We start from the raw sequence: 27,162 nt of genomic DNA on the forward strand, positions 1-27,162 counted from the left end.
AGTCCAAGTAAAACAAGAGGCTTCTTGTAGCATAGTCACAGGACAAACAATGATCCTTAAAGGCAAAGTCATAAGGTCAAAACAAACAGATGAAGAATATGCAGAACAATCTAAAAATATAAGATTCACAAAATTCCTGGTAAATAGTACCCAATGAAATGTTGTATTAATTTTGCACTGCATTACAAACTTAAGACTTATAAGAATCAATCAGTTTTTCATTGAGATAAGAAAATTGCTTTGAATTAAACTTTTCTTTCTTATCTCTGCCACAGCCACCAATACAGTGGAACCTCGACATACGAGCAGCTCTACTTACGAGCTACTCGAGATAAGAGCTGGGAAGGGAGCGACATTTTTGTTCGCCTCCCGAGCTCACATTCGGGATACGAGCGCCAAGGAGCTGTCTCCTGAAGCCGAAAGCTAACTTCCACGTTCGGCTTCAGGAGATAGCTCCTTGGCGCTCGTATCCCGCGTGTTTTAAAAGGTTGCAGCCGGCCTGGGGGGCTCGGGGGGGGGGGGTGCTGGCAAGCCCCCCAGGCCGGCTGCAACCTTTTAAAACACGCGCGCCGCTTCGCAGCTGTCTCCTGAAGCCGGAACGCTAACTTCCGCGTTCGGCTTCAGGAGACAGCTGCAAAGCGGTGCGCGTGTTTTAAAACGTGGCAGCCGGCCTGGGGGGCTCGGGGGCTTCCCCCCGAGCCCCCCAGGCCGGCTGTGACATTTTAAAACATGCGCGCCGCTTTGCAGCTGTCTCCTGAAGCCGGAACGCTAACTTCCGCGTTCGGCTTCAGAAGACAGCTGCAAAGCGGCGCGCGTGTTTTAAAACGTGGCAGCCGGCCTGGGGGGCTCGGGGGCACGCGCACCGCTTTGAAGCCCCCGAGCCCCCCAGGCCGGCTGCCACGTTTTAAAACACGCGCGCCGCTTTGCAGCTGTCTTCTGAAGCCGAATGCGGAAGTTAGCGTTCCGGCTTCAGGAGACAGCTGCAAAGCGGCGCGCGTGTTTTAAAACGTCACAGCCGGCCTGGGGGGCTCGGGGGAAGCCCCCGAGCCCCCCAGGCCGGCTTCCACATTTTAAAACACGCGCGCCGCTTCGCAGCTGTCTCTGAACGCTAACTTCCGCGTTCGGCAGCAGCGGGTTTTTTTGTTGTTGCACGGATTAATTGACTTTACATTGTTTCCTATGGGAAACAATGTTTCGTCAAAGAGCGTTCTGACTTACGAGCCTCCTTCCGGAACCAATTAGTCTCGTAAGTCGGGGTTCTACTGTACTGAAGTGATAAATTAATGAACAATAGCTATATTTCATTACATTAAAATTCACAAAGCCATAGAAATTTGAAATTTACTGATACATTCTGAATTAGTTTCATTGCATATAATTAAAATATTACGTGAGCAAATGGCTTTGAAATAATTTTGAAAGGATTAATAGCATGCAAAAAAAAAAATTTTTTTTAAAGGATCTAAATTGCACTGGTGCCTGTATTTCACCAGCCTAATCACAGTGCTGGAAAAGTTATTTTATCTGCTTAATATAAGTACTTTTTCCCCAAGTCTCTAAAAATTTTTGGGAAATCAGGGAACAGTGCTCATGGTGGTGTCTTTTCTGTCTTAAAAAACTGTAAAAGGTTTCAAGGTTTGCAAATAAAACTATGTAAAGCAAAGTCCCAAGATTATTGCCATTATTGAATCATTATTTGGGTCTTTCAGGTTGGAGACTTTCAGTCAGGCACTTTAGTTGCTCTTCCCCAAGTTTGATTTTGTCCTCCAACTCTCGCTGTTCTATTATGAGGGCTGATTTCATTTTAACAAAGTGCTCATAATCAGCAAGGCTTTCATCACTCAGATAGCTGGCCAGAATATCAAAGACAATGCGTTCTCTTCGATCCAGGTTTTCTTTCAGCTCCTTTGCATCTTCATGCTGTTGTGTGAGTAATTTTTGTTTTTCTACTAGAATCCGCTAAGAGAACAGAACAGAAAAATTGTAGTGATTAATACATTTAGCTTTATGTTCTATTTCCATAAAGGAACATTCCCCTATAATTGTTTTAAAGAAAACATCTTAGGAAGACCTACATAAAGAGTGTTAAACTCAAAGCCTGGGACTCGGATTTGGTCCCCAGGGTGCTTAGATCTGGCCTGCAGGGCTGCTCTGGAAATAGCAAAAGACTAGCCCTTGGTACCTCTGCAGCAAAAGTGGAGCTCAGGATGACTGCACACAGTCCTCCCAAGTTCCATTTTTGCTGGCAGAGGGTTGCAGGAATCTGTCACAGCCAAAAATTGAGCTCTGGAGCCTGTTTTCGCTGGCAGAGCTCTTGGGCCTCTACAGGTAGCCCTGACAAAGTGATATATCAAGCTGCCCACGCCCATCCTGCCCACGCCCATCCTGGCCCCAGGTCAAACACAACCATGATAGAAACATAGAAGACTGACAGCAGAAAAAGACCTCATGGTCCATCTGGTCTGCCCTTATACTATTTCCTGTATTTTATCTTAGGATGGATATATGCAGTGAAGGGCTACCAAAAATTTTATTACCACATTGTGGGCGTGACTTATGCAGGACACCCTGCATTTTCTTTCAACATCTTTCAGTGCAAATTGGGTTGTCTGAGGTGGAGCTCCATTTTCGCTACCCCACTGCTTTCCCCCACCCCCGTCCGAACAGTAGCCCACCCCTGGATATATGTTTATCCCAGCCCACCCCTGGATATATGTTTAAATTCAGTTACTGTGGATTTACCAACGACGTCTGCTGGAAGTTTGTTCCAACTCTTTCAGTAAAAATGATGTGACCCTCAATGAAATAGTTTCACAACCCTGACTTACATGCTTCCTAAGCAAATAGTAAAATGACAAAGCAGCTTTATACATTTTATTATTTGGTAGAATTTTTTAAAAAATATACTGTATAATTAATGGCACGTCTCAAAAATGTTGATAAAGATTTGATTCTGCTTTGTGAGCCTTTTTATTTTTGGAGTTCTTTTACACAAGTTCTAATTAAATTATGTCTTGAGGGACATTGTCTTGTGATGAGCTGTTCTGTTCTATTACCATCTTAGGACAACCACCCTAGAAATGGGTACAACCTCAGAGGTGGTGAGTAGTGTTTTCCTGGCTCTTGTATGGCTTGATTCAAAATATGTTGGAGAATGCAGACTCTCTTAAGAACTTCATTTGGAGATTATCCACTTAATTTGGTCACAGTATAACTGATTGGTTCAAAATGCCCCAGCCCTTTCAACTTCTAGAATTGTAGCTAGCTAACATGAGAGCTTAGAGTCTGAGATGTCTAAACCAAGCAGTCCATATCTATTAAATAAGGAGGAAAATGATGTCTGATAGCAGGACGGATCAACAATTTTGCATATAAATCAGTTCATATAAAAGAAAATCATTGATCAAGTAACATCTCTCTAGCATAACAGTTTTTGGGCAAAGTTGATTTCTTATTTTTAACCAAGAAGACTACTCTATATGAGAGGAGTCTATGTATACATTTGAGCTGGCAAAACAAAATAATATGGTGCAATTGAAGTTTCTCCTCATATGACAATATAAATGCCTTACCCTTTCTTCAAGAGAAGCATTTTCATCCAAGTTGTTTAATGCATTTTCTACTCTGGCAAGTCGACCAGAGAGTGATAGCAAGAGGTTAACCACTTTGTCTAGATCTCCAATAAACATCCGAAACTTGTCAAATTCATTGGGTTTGCAGACCCCCTTTACCACTACCTCCACTTCCTCTCCAAGAAGATTATTGGCTTGAATGTCTTCCAAGAGTGTCTCTCGAGCTTCTTTTAGCACTTTTAGTTTTCGACTAATGCTATCTATAAGCTCTTGCTGAAAGAGAGAGAGAGAATTTATGATATATAATTATTAGATTTATATGGCTACTCATCTCACAACTTCTAAATGGTTAGATGATAAAACCACAAGATCAAGAATCTTGCCAAAATAGTCTATATATTTTTGTTATTCAGAAAAATCAACGCAAGCAAAATATATTTGTTTGAAATAGTTAGACAGCTGATATATTCTATTACTGGAGTGGTTAGAAATGTATGCTGTGAGCTATTTCTGATTTGGATTAAGAAAAGTCAAGGAATAAATAAATAACTGTCAGTTACCTAAATAAGAGAGCATTTAATGGCAAAAACATAAAAAATACAAGCTGCATTTTTCTTCTAGTGATTTGACCATAAATCTTCAGTAAGGCTGAAAAAGTATATTGTAGGAATGGGAAATATAGATATAATATAGGGTGGGAAAAGTAAATGATGGAATAATAGAAGAAATATTAATCTTAATGCATTTGCATAAATGTTTCTCTAAAAACAAAAGTGCCCTCAAATCAATGTAAATTATAACAGGATTGAAGGAAAGAGAATTGGGATATCCAACTGAAGAAACAACTCCTTAAAAGTAGCAGAACAAGTATGTTGTTATTACATATCTAAAATCAGGGATATTAATGAATGTCCTATGAAAAGAGAATTTCACAATAATAAAAATCCCAATGCCTTTGGCTCTTTTTATCTTTTTTTTCATGTGCACACAGAAAATGAAAAAAATTACATAATGTTTAGTGTGTTTGAAGTTTAGATAGTAAAAATAATAATAATTTTAGCTATGGCTGACTTAATTATTCCTGGACAAAGCTATATCGTGAATATTAAAAGGAAACTAGCTTCTTTGACTGGATAAAATAATTTGAACCAGTAGTTTTAGTTTCAGCACTGAGGTATGGGCTTTAAATAGCTGATGACATAATAGTTCTATGTCTGACAAACACAGGTGCGACTTCTTAGAACAGGGAATTTTTCCACAAGAAAATCCCACTTGGGCACATATTCCATTTGAATTACACAATCATGTGGGTGTGATATTTAAAACTGAGCCATGAGACACCATCTAATCAAAAGCAATTCCCACACAACTGCACTTTTGTCTCAAGAGCATCTCATACAATTATAGAAAATGTGCAAAATTGTATTTCCTTTTTATTGAAAGATAAGAAATATTAAAAGATCAAACTTGAAAAGTATCAAACTTTTTAAAATCTGGGGAAGATTTATTTTATAAAAATCATTTTTAAAGTAAAAGCTGTTTTTATTCAAATCTTTTCTTGATTTATGCACATGTGAAGAGAACTATGAGTAGTTATATAAGGAGCAGGTATTATCTAGGTGGTTACGGAAATGTCTGCAAATAAAAAATGAAGTCCAGAGAAGTTTTAAGACCCAAGATTCTAACACTCAGTTGGACATATTTTGTGTAATTGTCTTACACATTATAGTTCAACAGGGATATTAATTATTACAGCATATTTTGATTATACTGATAAGAGTATTATGAAAAGAATCGGACTATTATGAAACCTGGACAAAATGGTATCAATGGACAAAAAAAAGAAACTTAAAAGAAGCATTGGAATAAAGCATCAAGAAATCTAAAAGTAATTAGAAGACAATGTTGATAGGAATGTATATACGATGTAGATTCATCTGTAAATATGACTATGTATTTTTTTATTTAAAGGAAAAAATTAATAAATATATATATTTTTTAAAAAAGAATGACTTTATCTTGATTGTATAGAAAGAAAATTTCCTTTGCTCTTTCCACTGTCAATTTATGTATTGCATAATTTAGTTCGATTATCAAATGTCAATGAATATGGATCTATGTTTATCAAAATCTTTAAAAAGATAAATCTTGGAGTGACAATTTAAGTTGTGGGAAGTCCATCATTGGAAGTTTTAAAGAAGAGAATAGCCATTTGCTTGGAATGGTATTGGTACAGGGTCTCCTGCTTGAGCAGTAGGTTGGACTAGAAAACATCTAAGGTCCCTTTCAACTGTTATTCTGTTATCTGTTAACTCATCCTTCAGATATCCTGAAATTCTCACTTCTTTACTTTGGCCTGAAATATTTTTATTTTGTTACAATTATTTCTCCTACCTTAAAAGCTACATGTAATACTTGAAATGGGTTACATATTATTTTATTTGTAAACTGCCCAAAATCACTTAGATAAGGAGTGTAATACAGAAATTTGATAAATTAAATAAATAAAAATCTTAACCTAATGATAAAGTAAATATCATGAGTAAACATATGTAAACAACCCTATTTGGAGTCAGTAATATTTTAAATAATTTAAATAATAGAAGTTGTCCTTAACTTCAAATTACGGTAAGTAAAAATTGAAATGATTAATATGGTTCTTAAGCAGGAGGGCGAATTTTGTTTTAGAAGTTCTGAAATGATGGTCTTAGAGTTAAGGTCACCTAGAATGTTCTTTTTTTATGTCCCTCAACCAGTAGTCCCTGAATAATTTTTGCTGATTCAGATGGATGAATGTACCTCATAAATAACTGATATTCTGAACAGGTTCACTGGGAAATAAATTCTGTTGAACCGAATAGTATTTTTTTCTCAGTTATGTTTATATAGGATTTAATTCTAAAAGTTAATGTACTTCAGTAATGCACAATCACTTTTTCATTTGTTGAAAAAGTATCTTCTTTACACAGTAAATTATTCTGTATTCTGAAGAGGCATTTTGCTTTTTTTGTTCATTTCAACAGGAACTCCTCTTTTTTACTTTGTGAATATGGAATACTAGGCACTGTTCCCTCCTCACATTTATTTTCAGCTGAAGAGGAATGAGACAGAACCACTAGGTAGTTCAAAACATTGCCTTCCAATAATAAGTAATACTGAAAACAAATTATCATGACAAACTTACCTTCTTCTCAGACAAATTGTGGTCTAGCTCATTTTCAGAATCCTCCTCACTTTGTTGTTGTTGTTGTTGTTGTTGCTGCTGCTGCTGCTGCATATCCTTCATCTTGATCAGAAGTTCTGCCTTGGGTGCAGAGGTGCTATAGTAAGTGGAATTAGTTGTTAAGGGAATGGCCAACGACAGAGGCAGCTCCTCTTTCCTAAGCAAAGATTTAAAAAATACTATTTTTCAACAGACTTCTTGACATGTTTATGCACTGAAAGCAAGATAATAATTACTTTGAAATACTATTTGCAGTACATAGATTGTAGGGTTAAGAGAAAGATACCCACAGAAACAATGGATAAAATAACCACATTATTTTATCACTCTAAGAACCTAGCTAGAGAGACAGGAAATTAAAGGAATGTCTGAAAATTATGGCCTAAAATGCTGATTTCTATTTTGCTTCTAATTGATGTTCTCTGACCATATTTAAATTTCTGTGCCCTGCCCTTGATTACATGGGCAATGGAAGAAAGGTAATATTTAAATCTGTTTCTGGCTTTCATTAGCCTTGGTTATCTAATCCCATAAGCACACATTTAGTAAATATATAGGTTCTTGGGTTTCATTATCTGCAGTTCTAATGCTTAAAAGAACCTATTGCTAAAAATATCTTTCTCTCAACACTAGAAAAGTTAAGATTGAAATCAGTTTACTGATAGCAAGGACAATGGTACCTCTACTTAAGAACGCCTCTACTTAAGAACTTTTCTAGATAAGAACCGGGTGTTCAAGATTTTTTTGCCTCTACTTAAGAACCATTTTCTACTTAAGAACCCGAGCCTGGAAAAATTTGCCAAGAAATTTGAGAGTGGTACGAAGGCCCGACCAGTTTCCTGCCATTCCCCCTTTAATCCCAGCCATCTCGGGCTTTTCTGGGCTGCCAGGTGTCGCTTAGGGAGGCTTTGGCAGCCCAGAGTGAACGGAGCATTTTCCTTTCTCTGGGCGCTGCCTCAGAATCCCTATTTTTTTTTTAAAGCCTTAAAGTTTTGGATTTTTTTGATTCCACTCACCTTACCTTCTGTCCTCCTCCTCTTCTTCCACCTCTTCCTCCCACCCAAATTCCAAGCTTTTATTTCTTTCCTAATGGGTTTGCATGCATTATTTGCTTTTACATTGATTCCTACGGGAAAAATTGCTTCTACTTAAGAACTTTTCTACTTAAGAACCTGGTCATGGAACGAATTAAGTTTTTAAGTACAGGTACCACTGTATATTGTGTATATAGGATCCTATAGGATTCAGCAGATTCTGACCAGAACTGGTAGCAAAAATTTTGAGTAGTTTGGAGAACTGATAAATAAGCAGGGCCAGTCAGAGGAGAACCTATTCTCTGCCTCCCAAGTCCCAGCTGATGGGGAGAAAATGGGGATTTTGCAGTAACCTTCCCCTGCGATGCCTATCAAGCCATACCCACCAAGCCACACCCACAGAACTGGTAGCATTTTTTAAAAATACCACTATTGTATAGGATCAATTCTTTTGGAACATAATTCAATTAAAGAAGGTTTATTTTTCCTTCAAATAAACAGTAAAGAGCCAATGATGTCTGCAGTAGGTCAAAAGTGGCAAGATGGTGTTCATTGTATCCAACCCAAGCCCTACTCCTTTTAGAGATCAATGCATATACCTATATTCATAGCAGTAGTAGGTTCTAAAACCTGTTGCTACTGGTTCACTTGTGATGCTTCTGCGCATGTGCATGTGCAGAAGCGCCCCAAGTGGGCAGGTAGAGCCTCCCACTGCTGCTTCTACTGGTTCATCGAACCAGGCTGAACTGGGAGCAACCAAATGCTGATAAGCAGAGTGCAAAGAGACAATCCATGGACTGGAATACTGAAACCGGTATATTGCATGAGGAATAATCAATCTGAGAAAAACCCTTCACAAAATTCAACAATTTCTATCATATATCATGGCAAAAATCAACATTTATTAGAATTCCATTTTAATAAACATTGTTTCATCCCTCAACTGGCTATACGTAACAGACACTCTATTAAGAGGAACAAAATTTGAATATCTAAGATACAAACAGCTCTTTGTCTCTCTTTTTCGCATGAAGCAACATGAACCAAACAATTACCTGCTTGGAAATAAGACTCCAGAGTTACTTATGTGTGTGTGTGTTCATATATATTTGTGAGAATATTATGTTTTCATTTTCTATCTCCCATTAATTTTTAGTTAGATGTTTGCAATTACTTACAATTCTCCTCCAAAAACCTACAGAAATATCCAAATTGAAATTTTTGGCAAAACTCAGTAATATATATATTACTTAGGACTAAGACGCAGCTAATGTCTCAAAAAAAGTGCTTCAAAACCTGGGTGCGTCTTTACACCGAATGCAGTTGGGTGGTGGTCAGCAGCAGCAGCCTTCCTGTAGTCTGGTGGCGGTAGCTTTTCACGCAGTTTGTCGGCTGGCGCTGGCCGCCACTCCCAAACTGCAAGAGAAGCCACTATTGCCAGACTACAAGAAAGCTGCACCGCAGAAGCTGCCACCACCGGACTATGGGACTACGCGCCAAGTTTCAAGGCATGGGGGAAAGCCGAGCTTCTGATCTCCATCGTGTGGGTGCCTCTCTCCCTTTGTAGGTTCGTCTCGCGCAGAGAGACTGAGAGCACCCACCTTTCCTTCCCCCTCCCGGCCACCAAGGAGAGCAGTGCAGCACTTGCAATTCTTTTGCCTTGAAGCAACAGCATCTGTAGCTGCTGCTGCCACTTCCTCCTCGGCCTTGACATCGTTTCCTTCCAACATAGAGAGGCTGCTGCTGCTGCTTCTAATGGAGGTTGAGGCAAATGGGCCTTGACGTTGTTTCCTTCCTCCACAGTGACGAGCAGGGGCTGCCATAAGCCACCGCACACACACTTTCCTTCACTGCCATCCCCACCTGGAACCGAAACCCAGGTGGCTTATGGCAGCCCCTGCTTGTCGCTGTGGAGGAAGGACGAAGCAGGTCCACACGAGAACACAGCGCTGCTCGTTTGCCTTAGCCTCCATTAGAAGCAGCAGCAGCATCGAAAGCAGCAGCCTCCTGTCCTCGCTATGTTGGGAGGAAACAATGTTGAGGCCGAGGAGGAAGTGGCAGCAGCGGCTACAGGGAAAAGAGTTGCAAGCGCCGCGCTGCTCTCCTCAGTGGCCGCGAGGGAGAAGGAAAGGTGGGCTCTCTTAGTCTCTCCGCACAAGACGAACCTAAAAAGTGAGAGAGGAGAACAGGGTACCTGAAGCAGGCAAGGCTGGGGCTTACAATTGAGCCAGGCGGTTATCATTGTAGGGACAGAGGCTGACCTGGAAAAAGAAAAGGAAACAGAGCTGGTGGAGGGGGGTGGGAATTGAGGGTCGTTTAGGGTGAAAGTTGCGCAGAGTGGCAGTCGACAGAAAAGCACCACAGTCAGGTTTTCGGCTGGACCTGGGAGAAGGGGATGAGGAGCTGCCTTGGCCCTTTGGAGATGCAGAGCCAGGCCTTTTTGATCTGAAAATGCAGTGAGTCACTCTTGGAGGTGGATCCCAGCAGCGTAGGTATTCTGGGAGTTGAAGTCTTAAAGCTGTCAAGTTTGAAGACTAGGGGTTAGGGTTGCAAGTTTAAGGCTTGTGGACCTCAACTCCCATTTCTGAGCTAGCATGACTGGTGGAGGAATTCTGGGAGTTGGAGCCCACAAGTCTTGAAGCTGTCAAGTTTGAAGACCCCTGGGTTAGGATTTAGGGGTGCAAGGCTCTTCAAACCTGGCATGTTTAAGGCTTGTGGACTCCAACTCCCATTTCTGAGCTAGCATGACTGGTGGGGGAATTCTGGGAGTTGGAGTCCACAAGTCTTGAAACTGTCAAGTTTGAAGTTTGTAAAAAGCGTACATGGTTTTAAAAAGTGTACATGGTTTAAAAAAGTATACATGGTTGTAAAAAGAATTCTGCTACACTGGTATTTTATTAAACAATATAATACTACACCATTTGGTTTGGAATACTTTTTTCCTTGTTTTCCTCCTCTAAAATCTAGGTGCGTCTTATACACCGAAAATATGGTATATTTTATCAGAATATTTACTAGGATGTATTGTTTTTTATTTTATTTATTGCAATTATACCCAGCTTTTTCTTCTGACAAATCAACATTACATATATTGAAGGTCTCTCTCATTCTACCCTGTAACAGGTTTGAAAGGTAAGTTGCTCTAAAACAGTGAATCACCGAAAGTCATTAACTGATCTGAATCAGCATCTGCCATATCCAACATTCATCAGCACACTGCCTTAGTGCTGATCCAATTTACCACTCTTAATTTGAGCTCCTAAAACCTACTGCCTTTCTCAGATGGCTCAGAAATCTAGGTATCAGTGTTGCTGATGACTTGTAATTACAGTACAAAATTACTGTCGAGCTCCCTGTTCTGTGCAATATCTCTTACTTGCTATGAAATATAACATTTATAATAAAATGCTAGGAAGTAGTGAAAACAATTCTTATCCAGCAAGGCACAGTGAATCTGTCAACAACAAGCATATATAATAGTGAAATGAAACCTCCACAATCATGAAGTATTTATATGTTTTTGATAAACCACTAGTAGAAATAGGGATTAATCGAACATTGGGTATTTCAGCCTTTTCGAAGCTGGTATTTTCCTACACAAGTTAGAATTTAAATCACAACCAGAACCAGGTATGAATTGGAAGAAAGATATAGAAGTTATGTTTGCTAAGTTTATCTTCATTATATAGCTTATATTTTAATAGAGCAAAAATTTAAATATAGTTTGTGCACGTATAATATTGAAAAAAAATAAAAGCATTAATTTGTGTTGAAAATATATGTACTCACTTTTCCTCTTCAGTTTTGGGTGCTGAAACTTTTAAAATAAATTTTCTGCGATGTTGCGCTTCTTCTAAGAGATGCTCATCTTTGGGAAAGATGCCCTCCATTAAATCCATTGTGGTTTTTATTTTCACATTTGGGTCTAAAATTTCTGCTAATGATTTATCCTTATCCACTATTTCTCTAGCTAATTCTTCTGATTTCCAGTCTTCAATTGTCTTTTCTTTGGCTCTCACGTAGTTAACTGCATGGGTGGATATGTCATTCTCCTTTATGTTCCTCCCAAAGCTTTCAGTAGGTTGCAAAGAAGACAGGTTTGATTTGTTCTCAAGCTCAGTTTCCACACCTTGTCTTGTATAAGCACAAAAACGTGAATAGGACTGTTCAGAAGTGCTAAGTGTCTTGATTTGGTCTTTTTCTAAGCCACTTGGTAAAGTAGGAGGCTCTATTGTGGTCCCAAGATTCTGCCTGCTTGCCTTTTCTGAATGGCTCTCAGAATGTACAATCTTGATTGGAACCATTTTTACAGTTGTATTGTTATCCATCACTCTTTCAATTCTTTAGAAAAATTTGTAAAATAGCACATTAATTATATTATATAAACACTCTGTTCACTGATATAAATATAGATTATTAATAGCCTATTTAGGAATTTAGGAATGAGTAACTTATCACATTTTATTTTTCACATTCTTATGTATATTTTAAATATTTTTAACGGAGCACTAGCTATTGCTACTAACGTTATAAAATGTACAAAGAACTGCCCTTGACTGAAATTTCAAAGATATTTAATATGCTTTTTTCTTTTAAAAAAGATGAACAAAAAAAGTCTAAATGTACTGACTAATCCCACATATATTGATACGAAGAAACATCTACTTTGCTCAATGACAATTCTTTCCAATAATTGAAAATTACTATTGTAATTTAAACAAAGTCTTCACTGTTTATAACAAAGTTTTCTAAAATTTAAGCTATGTTTATTATATACAAGTGAACAATTGAATTGCAATTTATAAATCAGTATGAAACTTGAATTGGCATGTGAGACATAACATCTGGTAAATCTGTAGTGATGACTAATGAAGATTACTTCACTTAAGGCACTTATTATACATAGCCTTTACTTAAAGCCCGTAATTGGGATTAGAATTTTCATCACTAAGTGATGCAGTCATAAAGAATGATATCATATTATCCCATTGCTTAACAATTAGGTCAATGAGGAAGTTGGCAAGAAGTGGCAAGTTTTTAGCATCTTACACACAGGCCAACAGATAGGTAAGTGCTACGGGGTCTGGAAAAGCAAGGTATAGCTGCCAAGATGTAGCAGTAGCATGGCCAGATGGAGAGATGGTTGCTGTCAGTGCAGGAGGACATACAGTTAATAAGAATGGCTGGGCAAGGAGGAATGATTGCTGCAGCCTGGCATAAACATGGCTGGGCATGCCTGCACTATGGTGTACAGATAGGGGTTACTGTAGACATGTGCAGACTATGTAGTATAAGGTCCCAAGGATCTCGTACTGTTGAGTTCAAGCTCCTCAGGAAAAAAAAGAGGGGGTGGGAGTAACTTGCTACCTTCCTTGCCACCCTCCCAATTCACTTACTTGTGTGAAGCCCACCAGAAAGGTCGCAAATGGTGATCATACCATATGATACCCCATGATACTACAGTCAAGGCGGAGCCCCAAATTAAAATAACTGACACAGTGCTCATCTGATTGGACGAGGTCAACCCATACTGGATTATAGGAGAATGTATTGGGGATTTTGATTTGGGTCTCCCCAGATTTTCTTTCTTGGTTTACAAAATATGAATAATATGACCCATTCGTATTAGTCACAAGTTAAAATTCAATGTGCAAGACTTTGAAGAGCAGCAAATCGGGTGCTCTACACCATGGTCTTTCAAGACTGAAGGATGCCAATGCAACTAACTTGTACCATGAAAAGCTAATTTTCTTGCAGTTGTTTTACTTGTTTTTGATGTTAAATATCCTTTATTGTTGGCTATAATGGGAAAGAAACAATTGTATTATATGCTGTATTTTATGCTGATCTGCCTACCAAGGGAACAAAAATGTTTAGAAACTGTCTAAGGCTGTCTTTGTTTTATTTTAGGAAGTCCTGTTCTGCTGGCAATAAAACTAAGAACTGTTATTGTAATATAGGATTCCTTTGAGCCACCCTCATCTTCTATCCTAGAAATACAATTGTTCATTTAGAAAAATTATACGTAGAGATTAGCATTGTTTTGTTAACTATACTGGCAACATTAATAGCAGTTTCAACCATTCATAAAAATAACTTTTAGATTTCCATAGTGAGAAAGGTGTGAAAATATCCAAATATGTTTGTAAAAGTATATATAAAACTGGGTACATGCATTCTGTTTTCTTTGAATTTAATTAACATCACCATATGTATAATACGCAAAATAGTCCTTGGAAATTACGTTTTAGAATAATAAAGGAACATACAATCACAGCATATGTTCATATTTTGTGCTTTCTATTCTTCAATTAGTCTTAGAGTCATTGGCTGAGTATCCTTATTTTCAAGAGCTGTTAATGAGATTCACTTGTAAATTAAGCATGTTGCACTGAACTCAGTTTAAAACCTGAAATAAATAGTATATAATTTATGTTGAGTTAAAATAATGTGGTTTTAAAACTCTCTAGACAGCTGGAGAGTTACAAGCTAAAATCATCTAGTGACAGTGCCTGGAACCTTAATATTAAATTGGTGAACAAATCCAACAATGAATATGTGACAAATGTTTAACAGTTTGTGCAAGGTAACTTACCTTGTGGAATGTTCATCCTGAGCAGCCACAGGTGGCTTATCAGTCAGCTTTGGCGGAGCAAATTGTGGTGAAGGGGATCTTGATGCTTCCATTCCAGATTTTAGATGGTAACGATAAGCTGAAGGAAGGGGAGGTTCAGATTTGAGATGTCTTTTTTCTTCTAAATGCTGAAAAACATTTTCTGTGGATGCTAACGGCCCAGGCTCTGGTAGTTCTGCCCTTATAAGTTTTCCAGAATTTTTTGTGGGAATCTGAGAAGATGATGAGCTGCCTACAGCTATATTGGTATCAGCAGGGGAAGACTGAGCCAATCTGTTGGGCACATTCAGCAAAGATTCTGAAACAAGTGAAGCTGAAAAACTATCCTCTCTCCTGTGTTTCTTATCTCGTTTGGGTGCGGGTGGCCTCTGAGGAAAAGAGCCATGTTTCTTATTCAGCAGTGTAGACTTCCCCTGTATATTTTCTTCTGCTTTGATGTGTGTTAAACAGTGCTGATTCTTATCTGATATTTGTAGTCCAGAAATCACAAGAGGCAAAGCATCATAATCTTTGCTTTTCTCATTTACATTTTCCTGTGAATATCTGTAATCACTGGGCAATGTCCCAGCTCTACCTCGGCTCGGCTGTGATGCAGTAGTGGCAGGTCCTGCATGGAAGGAGTGTGCAGATACTTTCCACTTGTTTTCTGAACTGTAGTCCTCCTGAGCTGTGAGTTCTCTCAGACAGTCTTCTGAATAATCTTTATTAGATGATCTGGGGAAAAAGGAGGGATGGGAGAATTATTTCAGAATCAGTGAGTAGGGTATAGTTAGTAAATAGATTTCTATTATTTAATTATGTCTAAGCTTACAGTATTCCACAAGGGCTGGCAGGCTCGGAGTCGGCCTTTTCGCCCGGACTCTGTCTCTGCAGACACTCGGCCGGGTGTCTGCTGCATCGCGGTGGCCATTTTGTGTGGCCTCGTGGCTGGCGGCCAATTTGGACGAAGCCTCATCGGAGGCTTTAATTGTGGTTTGGTCAGGGCGAAAAGGCCTGAAAGTCCTCCTCGGGACCGAGGAGGGATTTTCCCCCCTGTCGTCCCCTTAGTGGTCTTTAGAACAGCCCCTAGGGGGGGTGGAGTTAGCTGGCAGGGGGGGGTGCACAATAGGCCCTGGTGCACTTGGGCCTTTTGGGCTTTTTCATACCGCTGTTCCTCCTCAGGACCGAGGAGGGAATTGTCTTCCCTGCCTTTGCTTTTCCTCGGGGTGTGTGTGTGTGTGTTATTGATTTAAGGAACAGGGGGGTGCGGCCAGCCGCCCACCTTTGGATTTGGGCCTTTGGGCTTGGGCCATCTTGCTTCATTTCCCCCCCCCCAAAATAAATTCTAATGGCCCCTAAGAGGCAGAAGGCCCCAGCTCCACCGGGTGAGCCTGTGACAAGGCCGAGGAGGGTGGTTAGGCCCTCAGCCCAGGCTCGAGCCAGTATGGGAGAGCCCCAGGGTGGAGCCCCGAGGGGGGGGTAGGAGGTCTGGGCCCCCAGTTGCCGATGCTAACATGTCCTCTCTTTCCTGGGCCAGGATCATTAACAGATTGGACGACCTCGAACGTTGGCGGTCAGTGTCTGGTCCGGTGGGTGCCTCCCCATCAGCACCTGCGGCCCTCGGCAGGGCTCCGGATGAATCGACGGCCCAGCCCGGGCAGATGGCCCAGCCCGGGCAGATGGCGGCGTTGCCGGGCCCCGTAGGAACGGGGCTCCCATGGATGGCTTCTACCCCTTTGGGGGCAGGTGAGATCGCACCACACTTAACATCCACACCACTTCTCCCTCTATCTGGACAGGCCATTGTCCCACTGGGTTTTGGGAGTGGGGTCAACTTTTTAGGTACACCTGCGGGCACCTGTAGCCAGGTTTGGACCCTGCCAGCTCCGGCTGCGCTTGTTCAGCCTCCTATGATGGCTTTTCTGTCAAGGTCGGGAGTGTCAGGGGCTGGGGTCGCCACCGCTTGGGACCCTCTCGCCAGTATTAGGGCAGGGGCCATCCCCTGGGGGCTGCCATCCACGCCCCTAGGGTTTCATTTACATCCCTCAGTTAGAGAAACCATCTGGAAGGGGGAATATGTCGATCTTTTCTCCCTCCTTAACAGGGAGGTCCCCAAGAAAGACAAGGAAGGGGAGGCGCAGGTAGAGAAGCCTAAGAAGGTGAAAGTCAGTAGGTGTTTCAGCTCTTGGCTGTATGCCTATTTGACTTACGCCTGCATAGTGATTCAGAGGCAGCCTGCTAGGGCTGCCTCGATGCTTAAATATATTGATCTAATAGCCCGTGCTCATTTCGAGTACAAGGGCACAATTTGGCGTCACTATGACAAGGCTTTCAGGATGCGGGTGGCATTCGATCCCACTCTCCCCTGGGACATGGTTGTTCCCGACTTGTGGTTTGCAGCAACCTACATGTTGGGGAATGAGGGTTGTGATCGCACAGATAGCGGGCACTTTAACAGAAGAGGAGCCTCCAGCATCCACCCCAGCTAAGGCCGCCACGGGGGGTGCGGCAAAAGCCGCCCCTCCCCCATGTCATGAATTCTCTGCAAAGGGGGCTTGTTTTCGCCCCTTTTGCAAGTTCAGACATGCTTGTGGGAACTGTGGGGGTACCCACGCCGCTTCGGTGTGTCCCAGGCCAAAAAAGGGGAAGGATAAGAAGGGAGGGAGTCAGGCTAAACAACCCCCGCCCGCTGGGGGAAAAGGGGCCCAGCCCAATTAAGCTTCCAGTGCTCAGGGATTGGCTAACGAATTATCACCCTCGCTGGAGAGCGGCTGCTCTCCTGCAGGGCTTCTCTGAGGGATTTAGGATCCCTTATGTGGGGATACGGAAAGCTTTCATGTCCGACAACTTCAAGTCGGTTGTTGGACGTGAAGACATCGTTAGGGCAAAAATACAAAAGGAGGTGGCTGAGGGCCGGGTGCTGGGGCCTTTCCCAGAGCCGCCCTCCCCATCTCTGCGGGTGTCCCCTTTAGGTGTAGTCCCCAAAAAGGCGAGTGGTGAATTTAGGTTGATTCACCACCTGTCTTTTCCAAAAGGGGAATCAAGATTGCCCCTAGACAAATTGGTCAAGATACGGGGTAAGCTCGATTTATTGTTAGGTTGTCGGAAGGTCACCCTCCGGCAGCTACAAGAATTAGCGGGGCTTCTTAATTTTGCCTGCCGGGTCATTGTTCCTGGCCGGGATTTTTCCCGGAGGTTATACAACGCGATGAAGGGGCTGCGTTTGCCCCATCATCGTACCTGCCTAGGCACCGGGGTCAGGGATGACCTACGTGTATGGCGGGAATTTTTAGATCAGTTTAATGGGTTGTCATTTTGGAGGCACGAGCTTCTCTTGGAAGCTGAGTTGCAGTTGTGCTCAGATGCTGCGGGGACCCGTGGTTTCGGGGTTATATTAGGCGACCAGTGGTGTCATTCCGCTTGGCCTCCGGAATGGAGGGCTTCCCCCCTGGTCAAGGACTTGACCTTTTTGGAGCTCTTCCCCTTGGTTGTGGCCTTAGAGCTTTGGGGAGAGCAGTTCAGGGACAAAACCATGCACTTCTGGTGTGACAACCTGGCTGTAGTCCATGTTGTGAATGCCCTGTCCTCCAAGAGCGACAGGGTCATGCGGCTTTGTCCGCCATTTTGTGCACAGGTCTTTGTCCCTAAATGCCTTATTTTTGGCTTGACATGTCCCCGGGTTAGACAACGGGATTGCTGACGCCTTGTCCCATGGTCAGTTGTCCAGGTTTCGGACCCTGGCCCTGTGGGCCCGCGCGTCACCAGAGGCTTTTCCTGACCACCTTTGGAGCCTGGGCGGGCTCCCGAGTTGTGGAGAGCAGGGGCCTGCAAGGCCATGGCCCTCTCAGTGGCACCAGACACCCTGAGGGCTGATCAGCATGCAGGTAAGGAGGTTGGGGATTTCAGGCAGGATAGGGGTTACACCCATATTTGGCCTGCCCCAGTTGAACACCTGATGGAATTTTGAGTCCAGCTTAGGCAGCGTGGCCTTTCAGTTAGGACTATTAGGTCCAAGTTAGCCGGTCTCGCCTTTCTGTCTAAGGTGGGTGGGTTTACGGACCTTTCTGGTGACTTCCGCATTCGGAAGATGCTGGAAGGCTGGGTGAGGGAGCGACAGGGGACCCCTTTGGATAGTCGCCAGGCTCTGACGGTGCAGCAGCTGTCGCTTATTAATCAAGCTTTGGACAGTCTGTGTGCCTCTTTGTACGAGGCCCGTCTCTTTAGGGCAGCGACTTGTGTCATGTTTTTTGGGGCCCTGCGGGTCAGTGAGGCTATGGCCTCTTTGCAGGCTGTCAGGTCGCTCCATGCCTTCCAGTTCACTGATTTAGAGTTCAGGGATGGGGGTGTCTCCCTTTTGGTGAGACATTCCAAGACGGAGCAGTTGCATAGAGGGGTTAGGATAGAACTTAGTGCGGTCGCCGATCAGTCTGTGTGCCTGGTGGCCGCTCTTTCTCACTTCTGTAGTATGAGAGGATCGGGGCAAGGGTGCCTTTTTAAGCACCAGGACAGTACCCCTCTGACCCGCTATCAGTTCTAGGTTCTAGTGTCCAGGGCTATGGTCAAGATAGGTATTGATCCCGCCGGCTATGGAACACACTCGTTCCGTATCGGCGCTGCCACTAGTGCGGCACTTTCAGGTTTCCCGAGCCAGAAGATTCAGGAGATCGGCCGCTGGTGGTCAGCAGCCTATTTGGGTTATGTACGGCCTGCTGAGGGTCTAGGGCAGGGTCTTAGGCTAGGTAACCTCTCTGTGTCCTCTTCCAGATAGCCCCGCCAATACGAGACCGACGGCGTTGCTTTGCGGTCACAGCATGGTATTTTGGGCCGGCCGCTCAGCAGCAAGAACCGCCGTGGGGACCCAGCTGTCATTGGGCCGATGGGTCAACGTCGTCTGGATGGAGGGAAGAGGCATGTGGTGGGAAGGGCTTCTACCGCTATTGCTGGGAGGGCGGCATCCCATTGCTGCGCCCAGGTGGTGCTGGGAGGGCGGCATCCCATTGCTGCGCCCAGGTGGTACTGGGAGGGCGGCATCCCATTGCTGCGCCCAGGTGATTGGTCTTGCACCTCGGTGGCAATGACCTGTGTGTGCTTGGAGGTCTGCCTTTGATCTGCCAGGCTCGCGAAGACCTGTGGAGGCTTCGCACTGTGTGGCCTGAGATCCTCCCGAGGATCACCTGGAGGGACGCCATTTCCCTTAGGGCCATTCACCGGGTTGGAAGGAGAGTGAATAAGGCCCTGGGTAAGGTAGTCAGAGAGTTAGGTGGGGTTGTAGTGGCCCATCCCTGCATCACCATAGATCAGCCATGGCTTTACCGGGCTGACGGTGTTCACCTGTCAGAACAAGGGAACACCATCTTCTTACAGGACCTGCAGCGGTCACTGCGCGAGCTGGTGCAGTTAGAGGGGGGAGTTGGGGGGCCAAGATAGAGATCTGACCCCCACTCTGTGGCAGGTTAGGGGCGGAAAACTGGGTGGTGGTTTAGCAACTGCGTGTTCTCCGTTGGGCATATTTGGGGATGATTGACAGGTTCTCTCCAAAGGCTTGTGGTTTTGGCGACCTGAGCAGTTGGGGGGAACCTGTCTTTGGGTCCTGCCCATTTAATTCCCCTTGTAGGGGTTAGCCGGCGGGACCTCCCACATGCAAGTGCATGGCAAGGTCTCAGGTGAGGGAGTGGTCCCTCACCTGGATTAGCATGGAGCTACGCCCATAAGTTGCCCCAGAAGTTTATTCTACGTCATTTTCCGCCCCGGAAGCAATTGTTTGACCCTGCGGGTCCTTGTTAGGGTTATGGTTAATTATGCTAATTATGCTAATTTATTTAAAATAAATTATGCAAATTTATTTTAATAAAAATGACCCAGTTTTTAAATCCAGCTCTTGTGTCCGTGTCGTTACTCCGCCTTTCCTGCAATACCGCCGGTGGTCTTCATCCCCCGGCGCATTTTGCAGGAGGCCCGGGGGACACGGAGACCGGCGGCAGCTGCCATCTTGGGTTCGGCCGAGATCTCGCGAGGCTTCGCGAGATCTCGGCCAAATGATCAGACCAGAGTGGTCTGATCAGTGACGCGTCCGGGCGGAGCCTGCCGGCCCTATAAAAGGGCTGGCAGGGTCGGAGTTGGCCTTTTCGCCCGAACTCCGTCTCTGCAGACACCCGCCCGCCTTCCCTATCTTGCAGTGTGCCAATGGGGGTCGCCCTATGGGGCCGAATAGGATTTTTTGGCGGACCTGGCGTTTTAGCCAGGACGGTTTTTTCGCCTATTCCACACTGTGGAGACGGATAAGCGGCTAGGGGGTGCTTGCACCTGTTTTAGGTTATATTGGCTTACCTTTGGTCATTTGGGTAGGCAGGTTAGGGGCGGAAAACTGGGTGGTGGTTTAGCAACTGCGTGTTCTCCGTTGGGCATCTTTGGGGATGATTGACAGGTTCTCTCCAAAGGCTTGTGGTTTTGGCGACCTGAGCAGTTGGGGGGAACCTGTCTTTGGGTCCCGCCCATTTAATTCCCCTTGTAGGGGTTAGCCGGCGGGACCTCCCACATGCAAGTGCATGGCAAGGTCTCAGGTGAGAGAGTGGTCCCTCACCTGGATTAGCATGGAGCTACGCCCATAAGTTGCCCCGGAAGTTTATTCTACATCATTTTCTGCCCCGGAAGCAATTGTTTGACCCTGCGGGTCCTTGTTAGGGTTATGGTTAATTATGCTAATTATGCTAATTTATTTAAAATAAATTATGCAAATTTATTTTAATAAAAATGACCCAGTTTTTAAATCCAGCTCTTGTGTTCGTGTCGTTACTCCACCTTTCCTGCAAAACGAAGGAGTAGTGAAAATACAAATAACTATTAAACAACAACCAAGAAACTGTGCCCCTGGGCCAAATGGCTGGGTGGGTTTGGACTCTCCTTGCAGTGCATCGAGAAGACCATTCAGGTAAGTTCAACAGTCCTTCTCCAATGCGCTGCTGTAGAGAGTCCAACATGGGATATACCCAAGCTATGAAGGCAGGGCGGGAACAGGCTGGACCAGGGACGCATGAGTTTTGCACACCTGTTGCAACACTCTTTGACCTAAAGCCGCTTCTGCGGACCTAAACAAGTCCAGTTGGTAATGTTTGATGAAGGTATCTGGGACGGCCTAGGTAGCCGCCCGGCAAATGTCCTCTAGAGAGGCCTGCATAGCCCATGCTGCATATGTCGCCACACTCCTTGTGGAGTGAGCCATGATTCCAGATGGGACAGGCAGGGATTGAGTCTCATACACTATGGTTATGCAGGACCTCACCCATCTACAAATTTTTTGAAGTGATACTTTAGCTCCCATGGATGATGGTATGGTGGGAGCAAGTCCTTTGTCAAGACCGGTTTGCAGGAAAGACAGAAGATTCACTACAGATGGAGAGTGTGGATCTGCTTGTATGGTGTTACACAATTTACAATAGATTAGATTAGATTAGATTTATTGGATTTATACACGGCCCCCCTCCATAGACTCGGGGCGGCTCACAACAATGGTAAAAAACAATACATAGTAACAAATCTAATATTTAGCAATTTAAATTACAGTTTTAGGTTAAAAAATCCAAAAGAAACCCCAATATATAAAAAACAAGCACACAATCGAATCATACACAGAAACTACATGGGCAAGGGGGAGATGATTCAATTCCCCCATGCCTGACGGCAGAGGTGGGTTTTAAGGAGTTTCTGAAAGGCAAGGAGGGTGGGGGCAATCCTAATCTCTGTGGGGAGCTTGTTCCAGAGGGTTGGAGCCACCACAGAGAAGGCTCTTCCCCTGGGTCCAGCCAGACGACATTGTTTAGTCGACGGGACTCGGAGAAGGCCCACTCTGTGGGACCTAACCGGTCTCTGGGATTTGTGCGACAGAAGGCGGTCCCGGAGATATTCTGGTCCGATGCCATGTAGGGCTTTATAGATCATAACCAACACTTTGAATTGTGACCGGAAACTTATCGGCAACCAGTGCAGACTGCGGAGTGTTGGAGTAACATGGGCATACTTAGAGAAGCCCATGATTGCTCTCGCAGCTGTATTCTGCATGATCTGAAGTTTCTGAAAATTCTTCAAAGGTAGCCCCATGTAGAGAGCATTACAGTAGTCGAGCCTTGAGGTGATGATGGCATGAGTGACTGTGAGCAGTGATTCCCGATCCAGATAGGGCCGCAACTGGTGCACCAGGCGAACCTGGGCAATCACCCCCCACCACCAAAGCTGAAAGATGTTTCTCTGTGAGCTGTGGATCGAGGAGGACGCTCAAGTTGTGGCCCCTCTCTGAGGGGGTCAATACTCTCCCCCCCCCAGGGTAATGGAAGGACAGATGGAGTTGTCCTTGGGAGGTAAAACCCATACCCATCAAGGCCCCAACAGCCTCCAGGCACTGGCACATCACTTCCACTGCTTCATTGACTGGACATGGGGTGGAGATGTACAGCTGGGTATCATCGGCATACTGCCTTTGGATGATCTCACCCAGCGGTTTCATGTAGATATTAAATAGCAGGGGGGAGAGGACCGACCCCTGAGGCACCCCACAAGGTAGAGGCCCCCACTAACACCGACTGCGAGCGACTGGAGAGGTAGGAGTAGAACCAATGAAGAACAGTGCCTCCCACTCCCAACCCTTCCAGCCGGCGCAGAAGGATACCATGGTCGATGATATCGAAAGCCACTGAAAGGTCAAGAAGCACCAGGACAGAGGACAAGCCCCTGTCCTGGGCCCGCCAGAGATCATCCATCAACGCAACCAAAGCAGTTTCCGTGCTGTAGCCGGGCCTGAAACCCGACTGCTGAGGACCTAGATAGGCCGTCCAAGTGGTCTGATAAATTCTGGTGGTGGCTGGATCATGTGCAGCCTGAATTGTGGAGATTATCATTTCCAGAACAGCAACCTGCCTCATGTGATCCCCCTCAAATGCCAGACGGTTAGGTTCAATAATTGGGGGTCCGGGTGTAACACTGATCCCTGGCTGAGGGAGACCCGATGGCTCGGGATACGCCACGGGGAGGAGACCGTCAAGTCCATGAGGTCCCCAAACCACGGGCACCGAGGCCAATAAGGGGCCACCAAGATGACCTCCGCTCTTTCTGAGATCAATTTTTTGATTACCTTCGGAATCAGGCATGTGGGAGCGAAGGCATACAACAGACCTTCCGGCCAGTGAGCTCATTGAGTATTGGTGTCCTCTGCTCCCTGTGATGGAAAACGGGAGAAATAGCGTGGGAGCTGCATGTTCAGGTGTGTCACGAACAAGTCTATGTGTGCCGAACCTGTGAGTTATGTCCTGGAATATCGCTGTATCGAGACGCCATTCTGATGGATCAAGCATTGACCTGCTCAACCAATCTGCTTGGACATTGGAAACCCCAGAGATATGTTTGGCGTGGAGAGAAAGTAGGTTTGCTTCCACCCAGGTTATCAGGGCTTCTGCTTGTTGCATCAATCTGCCGGACCTCGTCCCACCCTGATGGTTTATATGAGATCGTGTAGCCATATTGTCCATCAGGATGAGTACGGGTTCTCCCCGCACCTGTTCCTGAATGCTTGTAGTGCCAGCAGCACTGCTCTTAGCTTAGACAAATTGATATTACACACCTGTGAGGTCCTTGGGGGTCCACAGGCCTTGGGCTACCTGTGAATTTGAGTGGGCACCCCAACCACGTAGGTTCGCATCCATGGTGATGACGATCTCCTGTTGTCTCCAAAAGGGAGAACCCTGAAGCACCACTGCTTAACTCCACCACTTGAGGGAGTGTCTGACCTTCCCCGTCGGTGTAACGAGCCGAGTAGAGTGGTTCATCCATTGTTTCTGGAATGGCAGAAGGAACCACTGCAGTGGTCTGGTGTAGAGACAGGCCCAGGGCACAATGTTTATACAAGAGATTAATGTCCCCAGCAATTGGGAAAGGAATGCTAGAGACACTTGCTGGTTGCGTTGAAAATATCTCACCATATTCCGGATCTTCTTCCTGCGGTCTTTGGATAGATACACCTTGTCTGCCTGGGCATCTATCACCGTGCCCAGATGCTGAAGACACATGGTTGGGACCAGGTGACTCTTGGGAAAGTTCACTGTAAACCCATGTGACTGTAACACCTTGATCGTGAGACAGAGATCTCTCTGGGCCTGCTCTGGGGATTTCGATAGAATAAGTACATCATCCAAATACGCCATGAGGCATATTGAACGAGTTTTCAGATTGGCGGTCAGTACATCCAGCAGCTTCATGAAGGTTCTCAGTGCAGATGACAGGCCAAATGGCATTGCACGATATTGGAAATGTTCCAGGCACCGGGACATGGAGGTAAGCCTCTTTGAGGTCGAGAGACATAAGCCAGTGTGGAGGTGTGCCTAGGAAGTTTATGCGAAGTCCTTGAGACATGGTGTTGCATGCCCAGGTGTCTGACGAGGTACATTCCCAAGAGGTGGCAAAAGATTGCAGGCGTCCACCTATGGGAATTAGGTTTGTCGAGTCACTTTGACTTAAAAAGTGCACTGGAAGCTGGTTGCGCCAATGGAACTGCTTCATCGTCTCACAGCTCTATCTCTTATTCACTGTCAGGGTCCCCTTCCTCGTCAAAGGAATCCTGTACAGATGGTGTAGACATTGAAGCGGCCCAAAGGTCCCTTCGAGATGATCTGCCAGAGACATGGCCTGTTTGTTGAGCCCCCGCAGCCATCCCTTGTGAATAAGCATTTGCCATCATGTCCTGCAATGATGAGGGCATTGACTGCCAGGGGTCTTAAGGTGCACGTAATCTAGCCGCAGATGGTGTGAACGTGGCTGGGGGGTATTGAAAACCTTGAAGCCCTTGGCCCAGCTGTGATTATGGTTGTATGACAGGCATGGGTATTTCAAGTCTGGCCATAGTGTCAGTTGGAATGCCCGCTTGATCTGGTGATAAATCTCTGCTGTTGACAGAGGGTACCAACTCTGGAAGTGCCCTTGGGGATGTATAAGGCAGAGGAGCCAGAGTTGGTTACGTTATAGAGGCCTGAGGCTGAGGTAATTGAACTGAAGCCTGCTTCTTGGCAGCTTCCAATTGAGCCTCAAAGGCCTTAATGTGGTGCTCTGCATCCTTTAGGGCAGTAGAGGATTGAGAGCTCTTATTCTTTGTTTTAGAAGAGTTTCCCTTGTCTTGAGGTTTGGGAACCCCAGGGGCATTTGGACCAGTGCCAGAGGATGTCTCTGAGGGTGTTCAGACATTCTTACTTACAGTTCTGTTCACGAGAGAAAAATGTAATCAACAATAAAGCAATGCCTAAACGCTAGGTTCAGTGCAAGTGAATAGCCAGGATATCTGTATACCACTCTGAGGCAAATGGAATGTACCATAAAATGGGGGTGTATGTTTGATCTGGACACCCCTAACAACTAATCCTCTCTGTTCATTGGCTACTACTGTTTGCCCTTGCCATGCCTTTCTTAGCAACAGGGGAGACAGGGAGATGTCCTTATGATGCTGCCAGCATCACTGCCAGCCTGCTCTCCCCTCTCCGTGCATCGAAATGGCATGCGCCAGGCTCTTGGGTTCCTAATGACAGCCCTTTCAAGATGGTGCCCATCTCTTCAAATGGAGGTTCCCCTCATCAGCTGGGAATCGGCAGGCGTGCCTCAGGGACGCTCTTCACCGCTCTCTCCCGTCTAATTGGGCCTCATTTGCTCCTCCGGACAGCTGCAGCCAGGCAGGCAAGCTGGTTACGAAGGCCTCGGTGTGTGTGTGTGTGTGTGAACTCCAGATTGCCTCCAAGTGTTCTTGTCTCTAGGCTATGGGGAGGGGTATGACCTTGGAGGTCAGGGATCCAGCCTAGGAACCCCCTATCCTCTGGGCAGTTGCTCTCAGAGAGCAGGGGCCCTGAGAGGTAGCCACGTTGCAAGCCTTGGCCACGGAGGGCAGAGGTCCAAATCTCCCTCCTTAGATTTCTTCACCTAAAACAAGGAAAGGATAAGAGAATTATATATTAATATTCTTATTCTTATTATTATTTGTTGTTGTTGTTGTGGTTGGCTCTGGGCCAGCTCCTGCCCCAAGGACTGTGGGGGTGGACGTGGGTGAATCCTCTCAGGGTCAGAGGCCAGTTTTCCTGGCGACTGCTTCGGACAGCGAAGCGTCGGAAGCAGGGAGTGAATGTGAAATGGGATCCTCAGAGGGGGTCATGGCAGACAGCCCATTAGGGAGTAATTCATCATCATCATCATTATCCTCACTGGATTCAGATGAAGAGACATTCATTGACATACGCAGCCGCAGGGTAATGACTAAGAAAGAGCAACTGCGTAAATACTACAGGAGATGAGGGAGTTCACCTGTGGTTGGGTGTGGTTCGACTAATTGGAGCTGCTGTTAAATTGGCAGCGTTCTGGCCTCTGAGTGTGGAAGTTTATCCATTCGGTGAAAGAGGAAGTGGCTTTTGTCTCAGGATTCTCAAAGGACTATCTTTGCATTGATATCAGGAGTTTGAAACTAAACCATAGTCAAGTGTGTGAGTTGAAAACGTTTGAAGGAGAGTGGCTGTGACATCTTCACAGCTGTTTGTTAATTGCTTTGTGTTTGTTTATTGTTTTTCACAGCATTCAAGTTAGTTGCTTTGAAGGTAAGCTCTTTAACTACCAAAAGGGTGTTTTGCTTCTATATTACTTTTGATAAAAACAGTGTTTTTGACTTTTCAAGTGTGTGTGTCTGACTTTGTACCTTTGCACTTAATT

General features: G+C 44.7%; 1 protein-coding gene across 2 annotated transcripts in view; it reads right to left on the bottom strand.

Annotated features, from left to right (window-relative positions):
* Positions 1–1,081: 1,081 nt before the first annotated feature.
* The window catches only part of SHROOM2 (shroom family member 2), a 191,039-nt gene continuing 164,958 nt past the window's right edge, over positions 1,082–27,162 (bottom strand). Inside the window, exons 6-10 of one of the 2 annotated variants that reach the window (XM_070750847.1) lie at positions 14,425–15,177; positions 11,619–12,170; positions 6,757–6,892; positions 3,573–3,845; positions 1,082–1,959 (exon numbers count right to left, since the gene is read on the bottom strand). In XM_070750847.1, the coding sequence (XP_070606948.1) occupies positions 1,693–1,959; positions 3,573–3,845; positions 6,757–6,892; positions 11,619–12,170; positions 14,425–15,177 (1,981 nt within the window). In that variant the 3' untranslated portion in view covers positions 1,082–1,692. Of the gene's footprint in view, positions 1,960–3,572; positions 3,846–6,756; positions 6,953–11,618; positions 12,171–14,424; positions 15,178–27,162 lie in introns of both variants that reach the window. The other variant, XM_070750846.1, reaches the window with a different exon arrangement.

Source organism: Erythrolamprus reginae, chromosome 4, assembly GCF_031021105.1.
Source record: "Erythrolamprus reginae isolate rEryReg1 chromosome 4, rEryReg1.hap1, whole genome shotgun sequence".
Lineage (NCBI taxonomy): Eukaryota > Metazoa > Chordata > Lepidosauria > Squamata > Dipsadidae > Erythrolamprus > Erythrolamprus reginae.